This window comes from Xiphophorus hellerii, chromosome 14, assembly GCF_003331165.1.
Source record: "Xiphophorus hellerii strain 12219 chromosome 14, Xiphophorus_hellerii-4.1, whole genome shotgun sequence".
Lineage (NCBI taxonomy): Eukaryota > Metazoa > Chordata > Actinopteri > Cyprinodontiformes > Poeciliidae > Xiphophorus > Xiphophorus hellerii.
The window spans coordinates 27618728-27641556 of NC_045685.1; the positions used below are offsets into that span (position 1 = coordinate 27618728).

The 22829-nt window shown below is 40.2% G+C and overlaps 1 protein-coding gene and 1 long non-coding RNA gene across 3 annotated transcripts; one reads left to right on the forward strand and one right to left on the reverse strand.

The window, feature by feature from the left end:
* Positions 1–1675: 1675 nt before the first annotated feature.
* On the reverse strand, positions 1676–22822 carry LOC116732563 (uncharacterized). 2 transcript variants are annotated; one of them, XM_032582832.1, is made up of 20 exons: positions 22585–22822; positions 14866–14946; positions 13617–13713; positions 13314–13426; positions 13003–13229; positions 10383–10486; positions 10182–10297; positions 9690–9916; positions 9543–9604; positions 9345–9448; positions 8476–8693; positions 8292–8389; positions 8109–8221; positions 6891–7123; positions 6741–6805; positions 6321–6421; positions 5488–5717; positions 5326–5384; positions 3037–4361; positions 1676–1752 (listed from the first exon to the last, which is right to left on the reverse strand). In XM_032582832.1, the coding sequence occupies exons 1-20, from the start codon at positions 22781–22783 to the stop codon at positions 1730–1732; spliced, it is 3795 nt and encodes a 1264-aa protein (XP_032438723.1). In that variant the 5' UTR covers positions 22784–22822; the 3' UTR covers positions 1676–1729. The 2 variants fall into 2 exon arrangements, with proteins under 2 accessions (XP_032438723.1, XP_032438722.1); XM_032582831.1 differs by having other exon boundaries at positions 10167–10297.
* On the forward strand, positions 20780–21615 carry LOC116732676 (uncharacterized). Its single transcript, XR_004341844.1, has 2 exons — positions 20780–20999; positions 21410–21615. It is a non-coding gene; the product is annotated as an uncharacterized LOC116732676 (long non-coding RNA).
* Positions 22823–22829: the final 7 nt, after the last annotated feature.

A 22829-nucleotide genomic window follows, 5' to 3' on the forward strand; every position in this document is an offset into this window, starting at 1 on the left:
ACAGATCCAGTGATCTGATTGGCTGTTTTAGATCAATTATTTTATATCAAGGTGTGTTTCTGCTGTCTGATGTGTGTAACGTAGCGTTTAGAGGTGGACTCAACCAGCCGTAATGACGTGTTGCTGTTTGCAGCCAGAGACCAGGCAGCTGGTACCGAGGCCAGCGGATGAATCCGTCCGCTGGCTGATCCTCCCTGCTCTCCTTCCCAGGGTACGAACAATAGATGTTTACAAAAACATTTTACTCAAGAAAACGGGACCAAAGTTTATCAGTTATCTGTGTTTCTCATTTCAAACTGGTTCCTGAGCTGCACAGAACTCTCCTGACCTCTGACCTCTGACCCAGGACAGCAAACAGCTGATTTTGATTATAAAAATTAAAAATGTTTCATACAATATCTTCAAACTCTTATAAACCAGACCTGAGCAGTTTCAATACCAAAACATATTTTACATTCAATATCTTCTGATTAGTTTTCAACTCCTTTGGTTTTAACAAACTAAAACATTTTCAGATGAATATGATTTATATGCTTCTAAAAATGTGATCTAATATAAAAAAAACTACTGATTAATTTTAATCATGTCATGATCATTATATCTAAGGAAAATGTTCTACTGATTAAATTATGTGTTGATTAAACTGAGTCTAAATCAAACCTAAACTGATGTCGACTCAAAACAATCAGGATCCGTTTAATATTTAAACATAATTAAACTATTTCCAACACTTTCTGCTTGATTAAAACTCAAAAGGCTTTGGATTTGTTTAATTGAAACAGTGTCTCATATCAAAATAAGATTAATTTATTTCCTTAACAACTCCCCGTCTCTCTGTTAATGAGTTTAGTAGAAAAACCTTTATTTTATTATTGTCTGTCCAGTGCAGGCCTCTGATTGGCCGATCAGGCCCTCCTGATGACTCCTTCACCCAAACGCTCCCATCCGCAGAAATGCAAGTTGGCTCCAAGAAGTGGCTCTGGACACATTTTAGATAGATTTCAACTCTGATGACAATATTTTAAATATACACACATATATAACGTATGATAACTGAGAATGTAATTGTGAATAATTGTGCCGTCATTTTTGCCACTTCTTGTGGTGCAGGAAAATATTCAACCACATGAAAAATCACACAGCATGGCAGAAATACAATAATTAAAAACTCAAAGTTTTATTTAAAATATTAACATAAAGAGCATTTCAAATACAATTCAAAACAAAAAAATATCTTCATCATCTGGGTACTTAAAGAAAAAAGTCACAGTTTCCAGAAATTCCCCTAAAAATATAAAATCTTTATGAAACTCAAAAAAATCACATGCAGAAATTTCTTCTGAAACCGTTTTGTCACTTTTTCTTAAGAAACGTCCCAAGAGTGAGGAACGAGGAGCAAAACCAAACTCTGGACGTTGGTCAGGAGCAGCAGGAAAATCTTCTTCAAACATCAACAAATAAATCAGATGTAACAGAAACACGAAGGACCCAAGGAGAACACGCTTCCTTCTTTACTCAGTCCGCCGGACCGGACCAGAACTCACCTGAGCAGCTGCTTTTCTGATATTCAGTACCTGGATATTGCTGCAGGAACCCAGCAGCTCAACAACGTCAACATCAGTTGATATTCAGATGTTGCTGTTACAGTTTTTATGGTTTTAATGGTTTTCCTGAGGGGACGCAGGTTTCTTCTGCAGACGCCGTCCAGGTTCTGGTCTTGGGCTTCAGGTTACTTCTGCTCAGGAGCGCCCCCTGCAGACAGATTTACAGCAGACTTTAAATGTTGTTTCATATTCTGACTGTTTGAAACGGGTTTAAATGTGGCTTTAAAATCATAATTAAGTATTTTCAGGGTTTAACTCTGTTCCTCAATTATTTCCTACCAAATTAGAAAATAACAAATTGACTTAGAATGTAAGTAGTTTAATATCATTTCACTGTTTAAGCTTCAAAATCATTTCAAACTTGAGTTTATTAATCCAGTTTGTGATCCTCAAAACAGAAAAAGTCCAAAAGATTCGCTGAAGTTTTCAGACTTAAAACATTAAAACTTTTTAAACTTGTCGGCTTTTCAGCTTATTCTTTTCCAAATGGTATTTAGCTTTTTATCATCTTGTGAAAAAATTGCAGCAACATTGTTTATCTTTAAACTTATCAGAAGAACTGAAAAGCTGCAGAACGTTTTGAATTTGCAGTGAAAATCTTCGTCTTTTTCTGGCTTTTCTCTCAGAGCTTCAGCCAGTTACTCATGACGGAGAATTAGGACCAAACAAGGAAGTTTATTTGTTTGTTTGTTTTGTTCTTAAAATGAGCATAAAGTTGTAATTTCATGAGAACTCCACATCAAACTGCGTTAAAATGAGAAACCGGCTTTATGAATAAGAGATGCCTGTCATAAAAAACTAATTAATTATATGATAAAATTAAAATAAGTCCCATTTGCATAATTCATCATGTTTCCTTTTCTGCTGAAAACTTCACTCTGGTTCCTTTGGCTCGTTTTTATTTCCAGAGATTTCATAATTCATTTTATTTGTTTATTTATTGTGGATATTTTAAATGTCTTCCACCTCCAGTGTTAAATAATGTTAATAATAATTATAAAGCCATTACCACTACATTACTTGAAAATGATCTCAAAACAACAATATTATCGTTTATCGCAATAACTTCAATTTATCATCCAGAAAATCTCTTCTTATGATCGCTATATAATGAGGAAATTCTTCATCTTTAAACGACATTAAATGATTTCAGCTGCAGGAGTTTGAAACGATTCTTTAAACGACTGAATCAGTTTGAAATAAAGACCCAGAGCAGCTGAGCTGGTCCAGTCAGATCCTATCGACTCCATCTGAGCTTTTTTTCTAATTAAAATATTTTTCTCATCACTGTTCGATTTTCTTCCAGCAACATTGTGTCTTTATTCTGCCAACAGTGAAACCTTTCTGCTAAAATGTTTTTGTTTTCATAAATATTACGACTTCAGTCTCGTGTTTTAAAAGAAAACCTCTGGGTTTCAGGCTTGTGCGTCACCTTTGTGTCGAACCATGTGTCCCTTGAGGCCGGTTTTGGAGAGGAAAGATTTCCCGCAGACCTTGCAGGTGTAGGTTTTCTCGTGAGTCTGGAGGTGGATCTTCAGTGACGCCGTGCAGTCGAAGCGCTGCCGGCAGACTCCGCAGAGGAAGTCCTGGTTGTTCACATGGGTCCACACGTGTCTGATCAGGATTCTCTTCGACTGGTGGACCGTTTGACAGATTTCACACCGATGCAGAGTCTTATGAACGGGATTGGATGGAGGCAAACTGCTGTTTGTGTTTGCAGCTGAAAGCCTGAACGCCTCAGAAGTCCATAAGGACGTTGAGTCTTTATCTCCGTCTCCATCGTCACTATCAACTATCTCCACCGGCTCCATGTTAACTGCTGAACGCTCCACTTCATTTCCGTCTGCTGTTCTGGTCTTCTGCTGCTCTGCATCTTGACCGAACACCTGAGGCAGTGAAGATGCTTCGTCTCCATCATCATCCTCAATATTAATGATTTCCATCTCCTCTTTCTTGCAGTTCGTCTCTTTGTTTGGTGGATGCTTGGCTTTTTTCCTCTTTGCCGTTGTCCCAGCTCCTGTTTGTCTCTTTGAATCTTTACCAGATGTTCGAGGCTGCAGAGACGTGACTGTAGTGGACTCTGTGTTTTTATCATCTTCATCCTCACTATCAACTATTTCCACCTCTTCGGTCCTGAAGTTTGTCGATCCAGCTTCCTTCTTCTTCCCCTTCTCCTTTTGCTTCTTTTCCTTCTTCTTCTTGTCTTTCTTCTTCTTCTTCTTCTTCGTCTTTACCTCTTTTTTGCTCGTGTTTTGCTTCATTTCGTTCTCTGGCCTCGCGGGGTGAAAAGACGACAGGCGGGAAGACTTTATGCTTTCCCGCTCGTCGTAGTCCTCGCTGTCCTCCGTTTCGTCATCATCTACCTGACTGTTCGCCGCCTCGCCTGAATCTTTCTGTTCCGTTGGATCCGCGGGTTCAGTCTTCGTGTCTTGCTCTGAACTCTGCCCAGACGTCCCCGGCTGCAGAAGAGCGAGAGAGAGCTTGCAAACCAGAGGATTTTTGTAGTAGTTTTCATCCTCGCTGTCGTCCGTCCGCTCGTCGTCTGTCTGGCTGTTTGGCGTTGGGTCGGGATGTTTGTCCGTCTCCTCCACAGGATTACTGTCTGCGCTGCGTTTGGGCTCCAGACCCAAGACTTTGGTGACCTTGACATTATTCTGATCGCCGTCGTCTTCGCTGTCTTCTGTTTCATCATCCTCACTTGACGCTGCTGTGCTGGACTGAGTCTTCAATCTTTTCCTTAGTTTTTTTCCATTTTTGCTGCAGGGCAAACATAAGTTAGCATGGTTAAAGGATGCTTTGCATTAACATGCTACATGTCTGTCAAAATAAACGGCAACAGCTTATGAAGGAGGCCCCGCCTGTAAGATACAGTAACAATGTGTAAATCAGATGGAAATCATCGGTCTGCAGTCGTCCCACAAACGACTCCAGCAACGCAGTGTTTAGCAGGAGCTAATGCTAAAGCGCTAAGCTTAATTCAGAAACAACTTATATTTTCTACAATTCCCTTAGATTGTATTTATGTTTATATCTTGTCCTCTAGTATCATTTCTTTTGTTCCTGCATGTTTCTTGTTTGAAAGAGATTAACAAGAGCAAACAGGAAACTGACCTGCTGCGTAACCTACTTCAAAATAAGAGCATGAATATAAAAGTTATCGACTGTTCTTAACAGTCAATAACCAAAACTTCAACACAGGCGTCAAACTTTAATCAACGGAAAGACGACAAAACAGCCAAGTAAATAGCGCTAAGTTATGGCGTTAGCGCTAAGTGCGCTAACAGTTAGCGAAAGTGCTAACTGAAAAACTCCACTATTAGCAGAAGTGAGTCCAACACTGAAAGTTTGCAACTCAGACCTGAAGATGCAGATTTTGTTCCCATGAACCTTCTGAAAAGATTATTTTTTAAATTATTAAAGGAAAAAAATTTTTTCTTGAACAAAACTCAGATTTCAAACCAGATCTAAATCTTTTCTGCATGTGCGAACGCAAACCACTGGTCAGGAAACACAGCCGCTACGAACCCCGGTGAACCCCAGTGAACCCCGGTGAACCCCAGTGAACCCCGGTGAACCCCAGTGAACCCCAGTGAACCCCGGTGAACCCCGGTACGGTTTGGTCTCAACCTCTGCAAACAGAACGCTGCATCTTCGCGCTTCGTTTCATTTTTAAATCCCCACAGAGATCCATCTACAGCCTGGAGGAATATTCAGGACTTACCTGGTGGGAGAAACGTCAGAGCGACTCCGTTTCATGCCGGTCTGGACGTTACGTTGCTCCTGGAAGAGTTTGAGACCCGAATGAAGCCGACACCTCCCCACCTGAACACTGAAGCATCTCCATGCGCTGCTGGAGCCTCAGGAAACAGAAAAGGCTTCTGACCTTCAGGCGGACGTAGAGCAGAGAACCGCCGGCTGATCTCAGCGTCCTGCTGATGTCATCAGACGTCAGATTCTGCAGGTTGATGGGCTTCACGTCGCCGCCGTGACCGGTCAGGAAGTCCAGCGCTTCTCCAGCCAGCTGAGGGAAGGTCGTCCGCAACAGGCTGAGGAACTGGGCCTCCTGAAGGGTCCCGGGACACTGGAACTCCAGGACGGGGTATTTCTGCAACACTGGGAGAAATAAAGACTGCTGGTCGCTATGGAGACCTGAACACACTGAGCAAAAACAAAACTGGAGCTATTATCTTCAGACCTAAAGAGGAGCAATCTAGAGTCATAGATCTAGAATTATAGATCAGCTGCAGTTCTTCCAGCTGGGAACTAGAGATCAGGCTGACCTCTGACCTGACCCTTCTGTTCCAAACTGGGTCTTCTCCCAGCTGCAGAACATTTCCAGGACCACAGGACTAAAGAGAAACTCATCCAGGCTTTAGTTTCTCTTTAGTGGCTTTGATTCCTGCAGCTTTCAGCTTCTATGCACCACAAATCTGGAACAAACGTCCAGAAAACTGCAAAACTGCTGAAACAGTGAATGCCTTTAAATCTAGACTACAAACCCAGCTGGTTAGAGCTGTTATGATTAATAATCAATGAAACATTAATCAATAATCTGATGTTTAACAACGAAACCAGACAAAATGTAATATTTCACTTGTTGACTGTTTTTCTATGATTTTGTAATTTTGTGCTTTTATGATGCAAAGCTCTTTGAACTGCCATGTTGCTGAAACCTGCTACATAAATAAATTTGATTGATTGATTGACTATTGAAACCTAGAGGAGAGGCAACGTCTATCATGGGGTCGGCCACGATGCAGATCTTCAGCTCCACCAGGTCGTCTGGGTCAGAGTTCGTCCTGCTGGGTTCCTGAATGCTGACAAAATAAGAGAAAATAGAAAAATGAGTCAGAAATCAAAGAGTTTAACTGAGGATGGAGATTTATTAGGATTTATCAATACGATTCCAATATCACTCCATGTCATCAAACAAATACAGCCACGGCACGGGAACGGAAAACAGAATCTGAACTACTGAGAACCAGTTCTTATAGAGAACCGGTTCTTCTAGAGAACCAGTTCTTGTAGAGAACCAGTTCCTGTAGAGAACCAGTTCTTGTAGAGAACCAGTTCCTGTAGAGAACCGGTTCTTGTCGATCCCCATCCCCAGGTTGAACCCGGTTGTTCCTGACTCACCTGGCCTGTGGAGTTCTTGGACGAGGATCTTTAGATTCATCGGCTTCTTTCTGAGGAAGATCCTTCTAGAGTTTCAGAAATACGTCAGAATGTGATTAAACGTCTCCGGTTTGTGTCGAGGTAAAGGAATCTGGGTCGCGGTCGACGCACCAGCTGCTGGACGCAGATGACCGAAGCCTCCAGAGAGTCGATGGTCGCCCGGATCTCCTCTGGATTCACGCTGCTCAGGTTCAGCTGCAGCATCTTCTGGCCTTGAAGAGCAAAAACACTGAAGGGCTGATCTGAAGCCAGCTGAGAAAACGTGGATCTGAGGAAGGCCAGCAAGTCCGACTGCGGAAGACCTCGAGGACAGGTCAGCACATGGACCGGAAACTTCTGAAAAACTTAACAAACAAAGAGGAAATCAAAACTCAGATCAGGTTTTACTGAAACTGTTCGCTAATGTAGAGCTGATTCACCAGTTTGGTTATTTACCAGAAGATCAGGAGTTTAAATAAACTACAGTTAACTACTGAGAGGAAACTACTGGAGCTTTTTAACTCTGAGTCAGAAAGTTAAAGTACAAAAAAGAAACTAAAGTATTTCCTTTTCATATGGGATTCCCCAAGGCTCCATGCTTGGTCCTGTCCAGTTCTCACTCTAAAACTGTCTTTGGGATCCATCCTTCATGAGCAAAATGGGTTTTTATTATTATTTTTATGGAGTGGAAAATCTTTCTTTTCACATTTTCATTAAACTTTAGGCATATTTTACCTCTGGATGTTTGTTTCTGGGGGAAATCCTGTAAATATTAGTTTAATTCAACAGTTTGTTTGCAGCTCATCACTATGAGGACAAACAGCGATGATGAGGTGATGCGTTTCCTGTTCCTCCCTGGAATAAATGAGAATCTGTGAAGTTTCTGCCTCTGCATAGATCTTATCTAGCAGTGCTGTTGCTGTAGACATTCACTCATGTATCTGATTATTGATCACTTTGGACATTTTTTGTTACTGTGCAGTATTTTATTGTAATTTTATTTTTCTGTCTGTGTGAAGCTACATGCTTTGAATTTCTGCTGTTGCACCTTAAATTCTTTTAACTGTTACTATTTTTCAGCCGCTTTGCACCGTGTTTTGTTGCCTGACGGTGGTAATGTTTGTCCTCCATGTGCAGCTGTGACTCGGCTGACGGAAAACAAACCGAACCGTCCAGAGTTCAGCCGAGTCGAGCATCACGACACTGAGCGCGCTGGTGTTTCTGGGTTCTGTTTTCTGTGAAAACTGCAGTGTTGACTGTGGGATTGTTTCTGTTTTTACTTTTACATGAGAGATTTCTGCTTTTCTAAACTGCATCAGCAACAGAAAAGGGCAGAAAAGTCTTAATTACGGAGCTGCGGGCTGAAAGAGGAAGAAAACAAATCCATCTGGGATTCCTCCAGGTAGAAGACTTTCAGGTTGATGTGAGTGTCTTCACACTCTGCTGGGTTGGGGTTCTCATTTCTGGAAGACAGAAAAAGGAGGATTAAAAGACAGAGCTGATCAGATTGTCTGGAAACTGAAAGGTTTTTACCTGTTACTGGGTGTAGCTGGATGTGGGGGGGGTGGATGTTCTCCATCCTGATTATTCTGCCGAGTCTCTTCTGTTCTATCATCGGGTTTCTCTGGATGCTGAAAGGAAAATGTTTTTAAGTTATCAGGTAATCCGAGGATTTCCTGCTGCGCTGTCAGTGATCGAGTCCGGCCTGCTGCAGTACCTGGAGCCGCAGGTAGAGGGCAGACGTCCCGGCTGCCTTGCGGATCAGCTCAGGTGTGAAGGACGGCAGCTGGAGAGGCAGCAGCTTCCTGTTGCGGTCGCACTTAAAGGACTCAAACAGCGTCAGCTGAGGGAAGGTGGACCTGAGCAGGTTCAGGAAGTCCGCTTCCTTCATCCCACGAGGACACTGCAGTTTATTCTGACAACACTTCCTTCGCACTGAAACGCACAAACAACGTCAGCAGGAACAGAGAAGAAAACGACACACAAACAAATAAAGAGCCTATAAACACATTTAAGACAAGTAATGCACATGTTTAGGGAAAATAGAAACATTTTAATGGTTATTTGTGCAAAAAACTCAACTAAAGACACAAAAAAGGCTTCATATTCTAAAATGAATACACCGGCGACATTTGCAGCAGAGAATGTATAAATAAAAAATCATTTCTCCTGGTTTGTCCAACAGAATCAGTTATTTGCTTTGTGAATATTCATGCACTTAAAACATTAAAAATAATCAAGTATTTTTATGAATTCCAGTGTTTTCAAAGTGACGCCTCAGAAAGTTGGAGAGAAGATGAGAAAAAATAATCCAGATCGATTAGATTGGATCAATTTCAAATCCATTTTTGGTTTAATCATAAAATCTAATCTGTTTTGAGTGATTATTTTAAAATATGCTCATCTTTCTATTGGCAGATTATCAAATTCATCAAGAAAAAGACCCTAAAAACCCGTAAAAACTCGTGTTCAACTGGAATCAGAAGCTATGATGCAGCGTTTATGCTAAGCTAATGTAATAATTATTGAACCAGAATAAAAACGAAACGCCTCCAGGATCCTTCGCCTCACTGAGCTTTAATTCACCTTCTGACGTGACGAGTTTGATGCTGGAGTCGTCCAGGATGTGGATCCTGAGGCTGATGTGGGTGTCTGGTTCTTTGAGCTTACGTTTGTTTTCAGACTTTTTTCTGAGGAAAAAACAACATTTAGAAAACTAAACATTGCTTTAAATAATTAAATACAGAAAGCAGAAAATTATTGTAATAAATTATAATAAATCACTTTTTTCTTGGTGCCTCTGCCAGTAGATCTTTCAGGCTGGAGTTGATGTTTCTCTCTACAGACTAAAGAGAAAAACCCATTTTTAGAAACCAGCTTCCTGTTCAGCCATCTTGGACTCCTGAGGAGTTTTGGCGCCAGCTGCAGTACCTTCAGTCGGATGTAGAGGGCAGAGTTCCCAGCAGCGCTGCTGATCTGTTCTGGCGTCAAGGACTTCACTTTCAGAGGCAGCAGTTTCTTGGTGTTGTTGGTGATTAAATACTCAAACGGCGTTCCAGCGGCCAGCTGGGGGAACTTGGACATCAGCAGTTTCAGGAACTCTGCCTCCTGCATCCCACGGGGACACCGGAGCTTTTTGGACTTGTACTTCTTCAGCACTGAAACAGAGCAATCAGGAACGTTACTCAAGTTGTTTCTAAAATAGAAACCCTCAAAGATCTACTCTGGGTTTAGTGTGTAGCGTCTGATAACCAGAGGCGAGCACCGTTAGCTACAAAGCTAGCTGCGCTAACCAACAGCACTAATCAGAAGCATTATTTCTGCTAAAGCTAATGTGATGTACCAACATAGCAATTATTGGAAGCTAAAGTTAAAACGCTGTAGCAACGCAGTAGTTATTAGAATTACTCAGTAAATGTTTACTAGTCTTTGACAGAGCCTCAATTCGGGAGTCCTCTATAACGCGGACTTTGAGAACGATGTCTTCATTATGATGACTCTGATTTTTAACTGGATTTTCCTGGAGAGTCTCGTTTCGGCTGCAGAGAAACAGAAAACACAAAAAGTTTAGGATGGAATGAAGACTTAAATGATTCACCGTTCACAGTGTTTGTGTTTTCTCACTTGGCGTCGGGTGCAATCTGAAGCTCCATGGGCGGAGCTTCTTCATCGTCATCACTGGTCTGCATGGGCTGCTGACCACTTCCTGCTTCCTGCTCAACTGGACACTAAGAGAGAAGGAAGATTTTTAACCTTATGATTGATATCTGTATTTTCACTAAAGCTATGTCTCAACATAGTGGAAGCTAATGCTAAAGGGCTAACCACCATAGTACTTAGTGGAAGCTAATGCTAAAGGGCTAACCACCATAGTACTTAGTGGAAGCTAATGCTAAAGGGCTAACCACCATAGTACTTAGTAAAAGCTAATGCTAAAAGGCTAACCAGCATAGTACTTAGTGAAAGCTAACGTGAAAAGGACTAACCAACATAACAGTTAGTGGAAGCTAATTGTTGTTGCGCAACACCCCCCCCTCCTTTCTCTACTCTCTCACTCTCTGCTTCCTCTTCTGAGAGGGGAGATGTGCTACCAGCTCTCCTTCTAACGGGTTAATTGAGTTTCCTAAATCTGCTGGGATTTACCCTGTCCAGAACTGAAGTAAACTCTGTTTAAGCTGGTTTCGAGAAACGATTCGCCTGGTTTCTGACGGCCTCCATCCAGGTGTCCCACCCTTCTTCCCCCTGTGAATTAGCCAGACTGAGCAGCCTACAGCCAACTAGTTTCACAGAGCACACCTGTTAACGGTCGCTCGTTCTCTATTTTACAACTTGCATTTGTTATTGAACCAGGTAGGTTTTAGTGACTCGGGCGAGTCCCAAGGATGACGTTTTAAATTTGGGCTACCAGCAACCTAAAAACATTTTAAACTTTTTCCTCTCCAGAATCAAACATCAGAGATATTTTACAACCATCAAAGAACTTTAAGGTGACTCATTAACTGAATGTCCACAACATCTTTTAGATTTTCTTTATGCTAAATATTTTATTAGTAAAGCAGTTTTGCAAGGGTCAGTACAGCTTAATTCAGTAGCAGAAATAATCAAATAAGTAAAATCAATCATCTAGTCTGTCTTTCCCTACTGCTGACACTGAGAACTAAAAAAGGGAACCTTTGAGAGAGACGGACGGAGTTTGGCGTTTCGAACCCCAGACCTGGCCTGATGATGAAGAAGGTGCTGCAGCAGGAGGAAGATGTTGATCGATGAAGGCCGGGATCTCTGTAGGTCTGATGAGCTTCTTCTCCGCATGGATGGTGAGGTCACACAGGACTTGGTGCTGGCAGGAAAAAAGGCACCAGTTCTTCTTCTTTGTCTTTGCCTTTGTCTTTATCTTCATCTTTGTCTTTGGGGTCTGAACCCAGCCGATGAGAGAAGTGTGATGTGAAGCCACAGGTTGTGGGCCTGACGGGTTGGTCTCCATGAGCAGGACAGTCTTCGGCTCTGTGGCCCCGGCTCTTCTTCAGCTGCAGAGTTCTTTGTCCATCTCTTGGCTCGAAGCTGCCCGGAGGATCCAACCAAAGGTTCCTCTTTTGCTCCCACCTTTTATAGGGTTTATCCACCTTTTGGTGCGTTAGCATTGGCTAGCACTGATGCTGGTCTTGTTTAATTGGCTGACTGCTCAGACAGATGATCTCATATCCATCACTGTCTTACAGACATTATGTCCTGATGTCTGTGCTAATGTCTCAGGGTTGATCAACCTCCTGTGTCCCTTGCCTGCATGACATTTTCTCTGAAACATTTACGTTGTTCAATCTGTTTCTAAATAAGGCGTTGGTCATCTCTGCTCTCCTGTTAGTTCCCCTTTTTCCCTTAACCTTTCACCTTTCACCTACCTCCAACATATCAGTGATGTTTAATTGCAGTTACACCTTTTTACACCATTTCAAGTTCAATGTCAAAATCACATTTATATTACATTTATTTTCTTTAGCTTCTCTGATTTAGCATTCATTTATGATTTTATAACATAACTTATTAATTATACTTATTATAATCTTAATGTGAGTTATTACAGATGTTTTTCTGAAAAGAAACCAAGAATAATCCATGATTCTAATTATTTGATACCAAAGTTACTTGTTTTTCTTGTAAGTGTTCCCACAAATGTAACTGTAAGTATTATTACAAGTAAACCAATATTAATATAAGTATTTTACTTTGAATCTTATCAAATTTAGATTTCATTCTTTAAAACTTTCATGCTTTAAAATAAGGAATAGTCTCAGCTATTTTTATAAATCTGCAGGCTGGAAACTTACTTCCTCTTTTTCCAGGAAACCTGCTTTTCCTGTTTCATGACTCTCTCTGACTGACTATGATTTCTTATGATTAGATAGAAAAAAGTAGAATTAAAGCAAAGTTTGCATGAGACAAAAACAACACACACAACCAGATTTATTTTATTGACACTTAAGTCTACTGTTGGGCCTAGATGTCACTTGAGTGATTCATTTTAAAGATAACTTTATTTATTATTACTGTTAAACTTAAATCTCCAGCATGGGGAAGTGGGATGAGCTCGGATTTTCTTGACATAATGCTAAAGGGCTAACCAACATAGTACTTAGCAGAAGTTAACGCTCCAGTGATATTCCAACATTATAATTCTAATTTTTCCATCACTCATCAACCTGTTTGTCAATGAAAGTTGAGTTTTCTGCTTTATGGTCGGGTGCAGTACCTTCAGGCGGATGTAGAGGGCAGAGTTCCCCGCTGCTCTGCAGATCTGCTCCGGTGTGAAGGCCTGCACCTCCAGAGGTTGCAGCCTGTTGGTCGGGTCAGTGATGAAGGACTCAAAGGGAGTGCTGGGGGCCAGCAGAGGGAAGGTGGACCTCAGCAGCTTCAAGAAGTCGGCTTCCTGCTGGCCTGAGCGACACTGCAGCTCGTGAACCGGGTACTGATCATCCACTGGAGGGGAAACGGCAGCCATGTTCCACTCAGAACAGAGCAATCAGCCCAGAAACAGAACCTGAGGAACAAGAGCATCCCTACCTTGGTCTGAGACCTCCTGGATGGTCCAGTCGGTCAGGATGCAGATCTTAAGATCCATGTAGTTTTCCAGGTTTCTGATGTGAGAGGCGGCCATGTTGATCCCATCAGTCAACCTGAGCAAAGGAGACACAGTTAATAAAACCTGGACAGACTCAGACTGCTGGCACCATCTGAAGGGTTTGAGCAGCACGTTGCTGGAGAGTTGTCTTTTTAGACCCAAATAAATTACAAAGACGTTTTTAAAGTCAAAGTTAAACTGATAAAGACGAACTGTTTTCATCAGAGGAAGATTTGACCTCTAACCTCAAGGCTTCGTCAGAACCTGGCCTGTCGATGTGTTGGTCCTCCGTTAGGCCCCCGGTGTAGGAGACGATCTTCAGGGTCTGAGGATTCTCCGACTCTGGACACAAATCAGCCAAATAATTATTACAGAAGTTAACATCTGTAATATGATTATCATGATTTAATAAAACGTGGTGTTCCACAGGGCTCTAGTCCAGGGCTTCTGTTTTTATAGATCTTACTGATCATTGGAAAATAATCATTACAAAAATAAATGTGTTAACAAGTGAGTTCATGAATAAAAAAAGTTACTGAATTAGGAACATTTTAAATAAATTAAAAAACAAACAAATAAAAGTTTAATTTAAATAGGAAACGTAAGAAAAAAATATATATATAAATAAATAAAATAAAAATGAGTTTCGGGTTGCCTTTAAAGGATTAAACTAAAAAAAAAAGTTTTAAACACAAAAACAAAATATGAATAAATTAAACATAAATTTAAAATACAAAAAGTCCAAATTAATTTTTATATTTTGAAAAACAGAAATAAAAAGTTAAACATAAACAAGAAACGTCAAAATATATTTGTACAAATATAAATGAAATTAAAATTAGTTTAAAACTATGTATAAAATACTTTCCAGGTTATATTTAAATAATGAAACTAAAAAGAAAATTTTTATTTAAAAAAATACAAATAAAACTTTTCAGACTTTATTAAATAAAAATACATATTGTTTAAATCAGCAGAACGAACAAAACTTTCTGCAAACTGCAGCTTAAATAACTGAATACTAACTTAAATAACTTCATAAAGAATACAGATATTAATTCTTTGAATAATTTCCAGAACAGAATTAAATAAAAATAACGAGTTGTGTTTTTATGCAACCAGTTTTTGTCATTATGTTGGAAAATATTAAATATTCTACATATTTTTTCACAAAAATCAACATCCTATAGCCAAACGTTTTATTCAAGTTTAATGTTTATCTTTATTTGAAAATTTAAAAGTAGGAAATAAAATTGTAGCTCTTTAAAAATAAAAAACAATTTATGTTGTATTTTTTTATTACAAGTTTGCTTTTTAAAAGTTTTTGCTCCAGTTTTATTTAACTGAACTAAAGGCAAAAATCTCTCATTAAACAGTAAAGTTAAACCAAAACACCTGAGTTAATTACAATATTTGTGTCTTAAATTATATTTTAAATTGTTTACATATCTTTGTTTATAAATTAAAATCTGTCTGTCTTTGATGAAGTCGTACTTATTTCACGCGTCTGTCCGGCGTCGTCCCGCCATCCGTCACCTCCACCAGCGCCGCACAGAGAGAACAGCATCTGGTCGTCTGGATCAAACAGAAATAATCAATATTATCATTATTATTAATGAACACAGAACCAGGTCTACACATAAAGCTTAATCAATAAATACAACATAATCCAGGAAACATGAAATGGGATCTGGGATGGAAACAGAAGAACAAGTTTTATTAGAATGTAGTAAATATTCAGAGGAACGTCGACATTTATAGAGGAAAAAGGATTTTATATAATAAATCTGTTAGGAAATGAATCAAAATCCATCAGAAATCAATTAATTAGATTTTTTTAAAATACTAGGTTATTTAATTCTATTTAAAAGTATGTAACTACAGTGCAGCTTGAAAGTAAATAATAAGTTTCCTACAGAAAACTTATAATAATCATGTGAAATTAACATCCAAACCTCAAACTGTAAAGGAGACCTTCCAAATAAAGGACACAGAAAAAAAATTACATGTTTTCATTATTTATTCAACAAAAGTATTTTATCTGTCAAAAATCTGCCAAGTGCAAAAGTATGAGACCTTTTTCAGTTACACCTTGTAGCAGCTTAGTTACTTCAACTAAACGTCTTCTGTAACCACAGAGTGTCTCACATTTGCTCTTTGGGATTTTTGTCCTCTCCTCCTTGCAGAACTCTGCCAGTCGAGTGAGGCTGGAGAAACATCTGGCATGTAGAGTTTGTTGATAGTCCTGGGAATTGATGGTTCCCTGTTTCATATGGAGGCGTCCAGGTCCGGAGGCAGAAAATCAGGCCCAGACTTTCACATTTCCACCACCAGGCTTCACTGTTGGGAGGCGGTTCTTCTCTTTAAATGCAGTGTTTACTTTTCTCCAAACATGGCGCCTGTGATTGTGGTCAAATAATTACATTTTGGACTCATCCGTCCAGAGAATGGACTTCCAGAAAGCCTCTGGTTTGTCCAAGTGGCAAAGTTTAAACGGGCGGCTTTGTTCTTTCTTGAGAGCAGAGGCTTCCTTCTAGCATCTCTCCCATGAATGTCAAGTCTATTGATATTTCGCCTGATTGTAGACGCATGTACATTCATCCCAGACGCTGACAGAGAGGTCCGTCACTCTGGAGGTGATGCGTGGGTTGACCTTTAGCTGCATTATTATTTTTCTGGTGCTTCTTTGTGAGTTTTGACGGCCGTCCACTTCTGGGCAGAGTGATGTGATGCCTCCATTTGTAAATGATTAGTCTCACAGTGGATGGATGAAGCAGGAATGTTTTGGTCTAATAGTTTTCCCCAGACTGATGGGCTGTCACCACCTTCCTCCTGATGTCCTCAGATGTCTCCTTTCCTCTCAGCATTGTTGATCTGGTTTTTATGCCTTGACACAACACTGGTTTGGTTGGTTTCCTCTCCCTTTAAAAGTTTCTTCTGACTGGAAGTGAACCTCAAAACTTTTCCCAAGGATGTCTCATTTGATTGGTCTCCACGTGTGTTTCACCTGAGTCTTTTACCTGATTGTCTTTACCAGTGCAGCTGTGGTTCATTTACTTTTGCAGACGCTCTGATTCCATGTTTCATTTAATCTGCTTGCAATTCACACATTTCACTCAAAACAAGCAAATGGAGTCGATGAACATATAGTCCATGGGCCAGACCATGTTTCTGTCCATTTCAGGGTGGCAAAGTCTATTTTGAAAAGATACATGTCTGTAGTTAATATTGTGGTATGATAGCGCTTCCAAAATGGTGGCTGAGTCATAGTTATCAGCTCGTGAAGTAAACAATCCCTTTGGAAAAAAATCTGCTTTTTGAGACTGAAGTATGTCTGGTTTAGGTTCATGGTGTGGGCATGTGCCAAAGGTCTGTGTTAGAATTGTAAATAATATATATATTTACAGTATATGGTCATCCTTATCTATAAAGACTGTGGCATTCTTTCTGTGTTTCTCTGTAACTTGAGTTGTGTGACAAATGTCTGCAGGAAGCTGATAAGCTGGCCAAACTGGAAGCCGATACCAGCCACTCTGGGACCAAAACTGAGAGAAAAACACCCCAGGTTAAAGGTCAAAGCTTGTGACCCAGAGACACAGGAGCTGCGTTTGAGACCTCACATGCACAAAGACAGGATTCCACTGTATTGAAAAGATTTATGAGTGTGTCAGCATTTGGGTTTTGGTTTGCCCCTCCTTCCAGGAGTTGCTAACTAATGTAACCAGAGCTCCCTAATCCTAATCAAAGGTAGAGTAGGAAGAGAGGTTATAATGTTTGGTATCATCTTAAAGGGGACAGACACTCTTGGCTTTCATTTAACCAGGTTTTGAGTCTCTGACCAACACAGAGGCCACTAGAGCCCGTTAAACCAAAAATAATACACATTTTTCCACACCTTTTGACCAAACTAGTATTAAGGAAGAATAATTTAAAATTAACTTTGGACAAAACGTTTGGCTCTCTCTTCCTTACTTCCGGGTCCTCTCAGCGGGCGGCGTGCAGCGAGCAGGGAAAACAACACTGCGCGTTGACGTCACAGAATCACAGAGTTTAATCCCATACAAAGCAACGCATGAATCAATCAACAAAGCTGCAGAGGAACAGAGATATGCATTGTTTCCCTTATACAAACAAAGACAGACAAAAAACAAAACAAAGACGCGTCTTTGGAGAGAGCCGATGGAAAAAAGCAAAATAGTGGCAGCTCTCTGAATTTTTAGTGCTGTGCACAAAGTCTTATACTAAAGGTGTGTCTTTGTTTTTTAATATATGCACTTAAGGCATTCCTCTAGTTGACCAACTGGAAGCTACCTTGGACACTCAGAGAAACTTGGAACTCCCCCTAATTTACGGCAAAGATCAAAGGGCCATCTGGTCTCTGGTAAAACAAAAGAGCGAACAGCTGCGTGCCGACCCCCCCGTGGCTCCACGGTCATTCCGGGCACAGAAAAACCTGAGACAAGACTTCACACCATCCCAGATGCTGGCCTCCGGCAGGCCTCCGATCTGCTGTGAACAGCACAGGCCTCTCTCCCCCAAGCTCCATTTATTGCCCTGCAGGAAATGCTAATTTTATGGCCTCCTGTGCTCTGGCCGCACAGCGGGAGGCCCCATTGAGAGATCTGCATTTTGCCCCTGTTTGTCTGAATGCCTGCTCATCTGGCCCAATCCCGAATGCTCAACACAAACCTGTTCAAAATAAAGAAATTTGTTCAAAATAAGAGTGTTGAATATACCTTTTACACATTCCGTAAGATTAACTGTATTAAGCACTAAAAATAATCATTTTTCCTCAACACTAGATACATTTCCTTTATCCCAGTGGTTTCCAGGGACACAAGAGTTAACAACTAGAATACTCAACAGACTCTAAGGAGTCAGAAAATGTATGATATGCCTGTACTGTCTGTCTGTGGGCTCAAGTATCATTCTTGTGGTCCGTCCAGCAGATTAAAAACAAAAATATTTTTGTTGTTGAGCTCATATGTCGATTTATTCAATAATTTAGCAGCAAAAATTGTTCTAAAAATGAAAATGTTAATATATTTTGATTAAAATGTTTATTACAAGACATTCTCTCTTGAAGGCAGACGCTTTTTTCCCCTGCTCCCCTCCCAACCTGCTTGCTCTGTTTTTCTGCTGCTTTTTCTCTTTTTCTATATTTCTGGAGCCTTTTCTTGCACATCCCCCGAATCTACAAATTATTGATCTGGTCAACTGCTCTCTCAGTGCAATTGATTAAATTTTCTCGAGGAGAAGTCTGGGCACAGGAGAGGCCTCTTGTCATGTGGGGACAAACCCGGTGGTATTCAGCCTGGATTTATTCATAATATCAGGATTTCGGCTGTTTGGAGCTTGTGGATTTCTGGCTTATTGACAAATCTGTGACGGATTTGGCAGAACTAGCGAACACTCGGACTGTTGGTTGGACAGAGACACAAATTGGATGTGAGTCTTTCTGAGACTCGCAGCCCAGCTGAGGACTCAAAACTCACTAATGGGATGGAATCGATCTGGGAGAAGTTTCTAGTTTAGGTTCAGTGGAACGACCAAACTAATTTGGATAATTGGGAACTGAGATGCATCAGAGAGATTTTAGGGAAGATTGAAATTTTAAAGATATGTAAACATAACGCTCCTTCCCTCCTCCTGTTATCCATGCAGCTGTGGAGCTGAACGCTCCCAAGGACATGCCTCGATAACAACATCTTATCGGAGTTCTGTCGGGAGGCTGAGCAACGTGGTTGTCATGGCAATATAAATGCAACACACAAACACACACACACTCCTTGATGTCAATGCCTCCACCCATGTCTTTGTTTTGTCTGAATGTTGAGTGTGCCTAATGTGTTTTGTCCTCTTGTTTATTTTTTATTACTTGTTATAAACTGTGGAGCAGTGTTGTATAGTAACGAAGTAAAAATACTTCACTACTTTACTTAAGTATATTTTGGAGTACTTCATACTTTCCTCGAGTATGAAAATTTTTGATGACTTTCACTTTTACTTCACTACATTTCCGAACTTAATTGCGTACTTTTACTCCGATACATTTTCAATGTGTGGTTTAGTTACTCGTTACAAAAAAGCGAGAGAGAGAAACAAAAGTGTTTTGATCCCACCTACTGATTAGCAAGTAGGCTACCGAACAAAGTCCGTAGCCTGCTTGCCTGGGCTTGTTCATCACCTCCAATAGGATACACCTGTTTCGCTTCTCCCATTGTTGGGGAAATCAGAACACCGTACAGCGGGTGGGAGGGAGGGACGAACACAGAAGAGTGCTGCCCGCACTGACGCGGCTCAGGGATTACGTGACACGCAGCGCCGTGCCCTATAATGCACTGTAAGCTATGTAATGTGTTTGAGGCAGTTGACCAAAATCCCGGACAATTTTTAAATTCCCCCCGGACATCTTTTTAGGTCTGAAAAGTAGGACATGTCCGGGAAAAAGAGGACGTCTGGTCACCCTAGTTCAATGGGGGACAGAAGCCATAGCGATAGCAATTTAGACTAAATTTAACGAATATAGGAAAGGCATGCAAGTTCAAAACCACAAACCATTAACATGTGCTACTCTTTAAAACTGGAACAATTTATTAGCAGGTTTAATTTTGTCTGCACTTGGTTGGGTACATTATTTTAAGTTTATTTGACAAGTTTACCAAAATATAAGAAATGTCATTCACACTTGCCTTGTTTTACTTTTTACTTGTACTTTTCATTACATTACTTGAGTACATCCATTTTTACAGTAATTTCCATACTTAAGTACAAGACGTTTCAGATACTTTAAGACTTTAACTCAAGTAACATTTCAGTCACTGACTTCGACTTTTACCAAAGTCGTATTTTGGAGAGGTACTTGTACTTTTACTTGACTCTGAGATTTCAGTACTTTATACAACACTGCTGTGGAGTACTTACTATTTAGACCAATGTTAAACTTCTTAGATTAATGTTTAAATGTTTATTATGCAGAGAGACTCCTATTATTGCAACCCAGAAAAGGAATTAGAACGAAAAAATTCTTCCAGAACAGAAATTTTTTTGGTTTTTTGTTATTATTTAGAAACTGTGGAGTAATTGTTACATTTGAAAATTTAGAGCATACTTAGAAAGTTCAGATAATACTTACTTATACGTAATATACTTATTCAGAACCCAGAGCAGAGATTAGAACAAACTTAGAATCCAGAAAAACTACCTTAGCAACTACTTTTTAGACTCCTGTTCTTCCAACCCAGAAAAGGAATTAGACCAGAGGATACTTACTTATCTACCAACCATGAACAAGAGTATCTAGTTTATATTGTTGGGTAAATTGTATTACTAGTATTATCAAATATTCGTTGTATCATGTAGCCTTGTAGTTACATTTAGATAATGTTTACTTATATGCTTTTTCTCTTTTACTCTTAGTATAAGTAATGTTTCTGTGTGTTAAATAACTTTGATTCCTTCCTGTGACTTCCTTGAGAAAGAGAGCAGTGAAGCCTGGGAGATAGCGGAGACAACTCTTCTAGCAGAGTTTATTGCCCAGCAATAAATTCTGCTCTCTTGTGTTATATACAACGTGTCCTACTCGACGCCGTGTCTGGTACTCGACTGGAGCAAGAAGGATCTAGAGTGTAGATAACATGTGTCTAGATAGTGAATGTCATTAGCGCTGCAACCATGTGATGCCCCGCTGTTGGGTAAATTGTATTACTGGTATTATCAAATATTCGTTGTATTATGTAGCCTTGTAGTTACATTTAAATAATGTTTACTTATATGCTTTTATTCTTTTACTCTTAGTATAAGTAATGTTTCTGTGTGTTAAATAGCTCTGATTCCTTCTTAAAGCCTCCTTGAGAGAGAGGTGATAGATATTCTCAGCAGGACTCCCTGGGAGATGGAGGTGCTAGTTGCTCCCAGCAGAGTTTTACAGTCCTGCAATAAACTCTGCTCTGCTCTTCTTTGTGCTTCAAAGCCGTTGCTTTGAAGCTATACAACGTGTCCTATTCGACGCCGTGCCTGGAGCAAGAAGGATCTAGAGTGTAGATAACATGTGTTTAGTTAGTGATTGTCATTTAGCACTGCAACTAAAATGCTTTGACCCCACCCCCTAGAGTTGCAGTGCTCTCTGTGATAGGGACTCTGAAAGCAATAAAATAGAGGAGCAGGCATATGTGTTTTCAGAGCGGTAGGAGATTTGTAACTGAAAGCACATCTCTGTCCGTTCTCCTCGCGAGAAACAAAGAATCTAACTCTCTTGTCTTTCCTGTGTTTGTTTAATGTGTCCTTAATAGGTATTTAGACCTGACACCCGCCCTTTGAGAGTTGCAGCGCTCAGTGTGAGAGGGTTCCCAAAAGCAATAAAAGCGAGGAGGAGACAAATGTGTTTCAGAGCGGTTGGAGATTTGTAACTGTAAACACATCTCTGTCCGTTCTCCTCGCGAGTACAAAAGAATCTAACTCTCTTGTCTTTCCTGTGTTTGTTTAAATTGTCTCTAATAGGTATTTAGACCTGACAATATACTCTAGATCAACATTAATAGACTATTTTTCTTATTTTGCTCTTTCCTTTGGTTTGTTATTTTGTTTGCATTTCCTGTAAAGCACTTTGTATTGCTTTGTTGCTGAAAATGTGCTATAGAAATAAAATTACCAACCTACCTTACAGACCCTGCAATTAACTCAATGAAATAATAATCTAGTCCCACCACTATGTGTTTTATAAAAATGCTTTGAACTGCCCCCAAATTAACATTTTGTAATCTGGGACAAAAAAACTAAACAAAACAGAATTTTAACAATAAAAAGAAGAAAATTAAAAACAACATGATTGTTTTTTTTCCTGCAGAACGATAGATAGATAGATAGATAGATAGATAGATAGATAGATAGATAGATAGATAATTTACCCACAGGTTCCGCTAGGAGTCGCTGTTTAACACCAATTGACTGTCTTTGTTTTGAACCGTTATTCCTGGAGCGCTGATATATTTAAAATGTTTCAATTGTATTTTTACAAAAGTACTACAGTAAGTTTACGTTATATTTTTGTAGAAATTAAACAGAAAATCCTTTACAGCGTCACTGCAGCTGAAAACGCGGAGATTCTCGCTGCTTCTGGCTTAATGTTGGGAAAGTTTGGCTGAATTTCAGGAACTAAATCCAATATTTCTGCGGAACCTGGTTGACAACGATGCGTCCAGGCAGATAACCGACCTGTGGGCTCCTCTTTAACCCGAGGCTGGAACAGCTCCAGTTGGCTCTTCAGGCGGTCTATCTCCTGCCTCAAGCCCGAAACCTCCGCTTCGTACAGGACAAAAGTCACCTCCACGTCCGCCAGGATCTCCGAGGCGGCCGTGCTCAGCTTCCCCGAGATGACGCCCGTCAGGCGGCTTTTGGACGCGTTGTAATCCATGCTGACGGTAAAACTAGCTACCTCGGAACAAACTGGCGCGGATGCT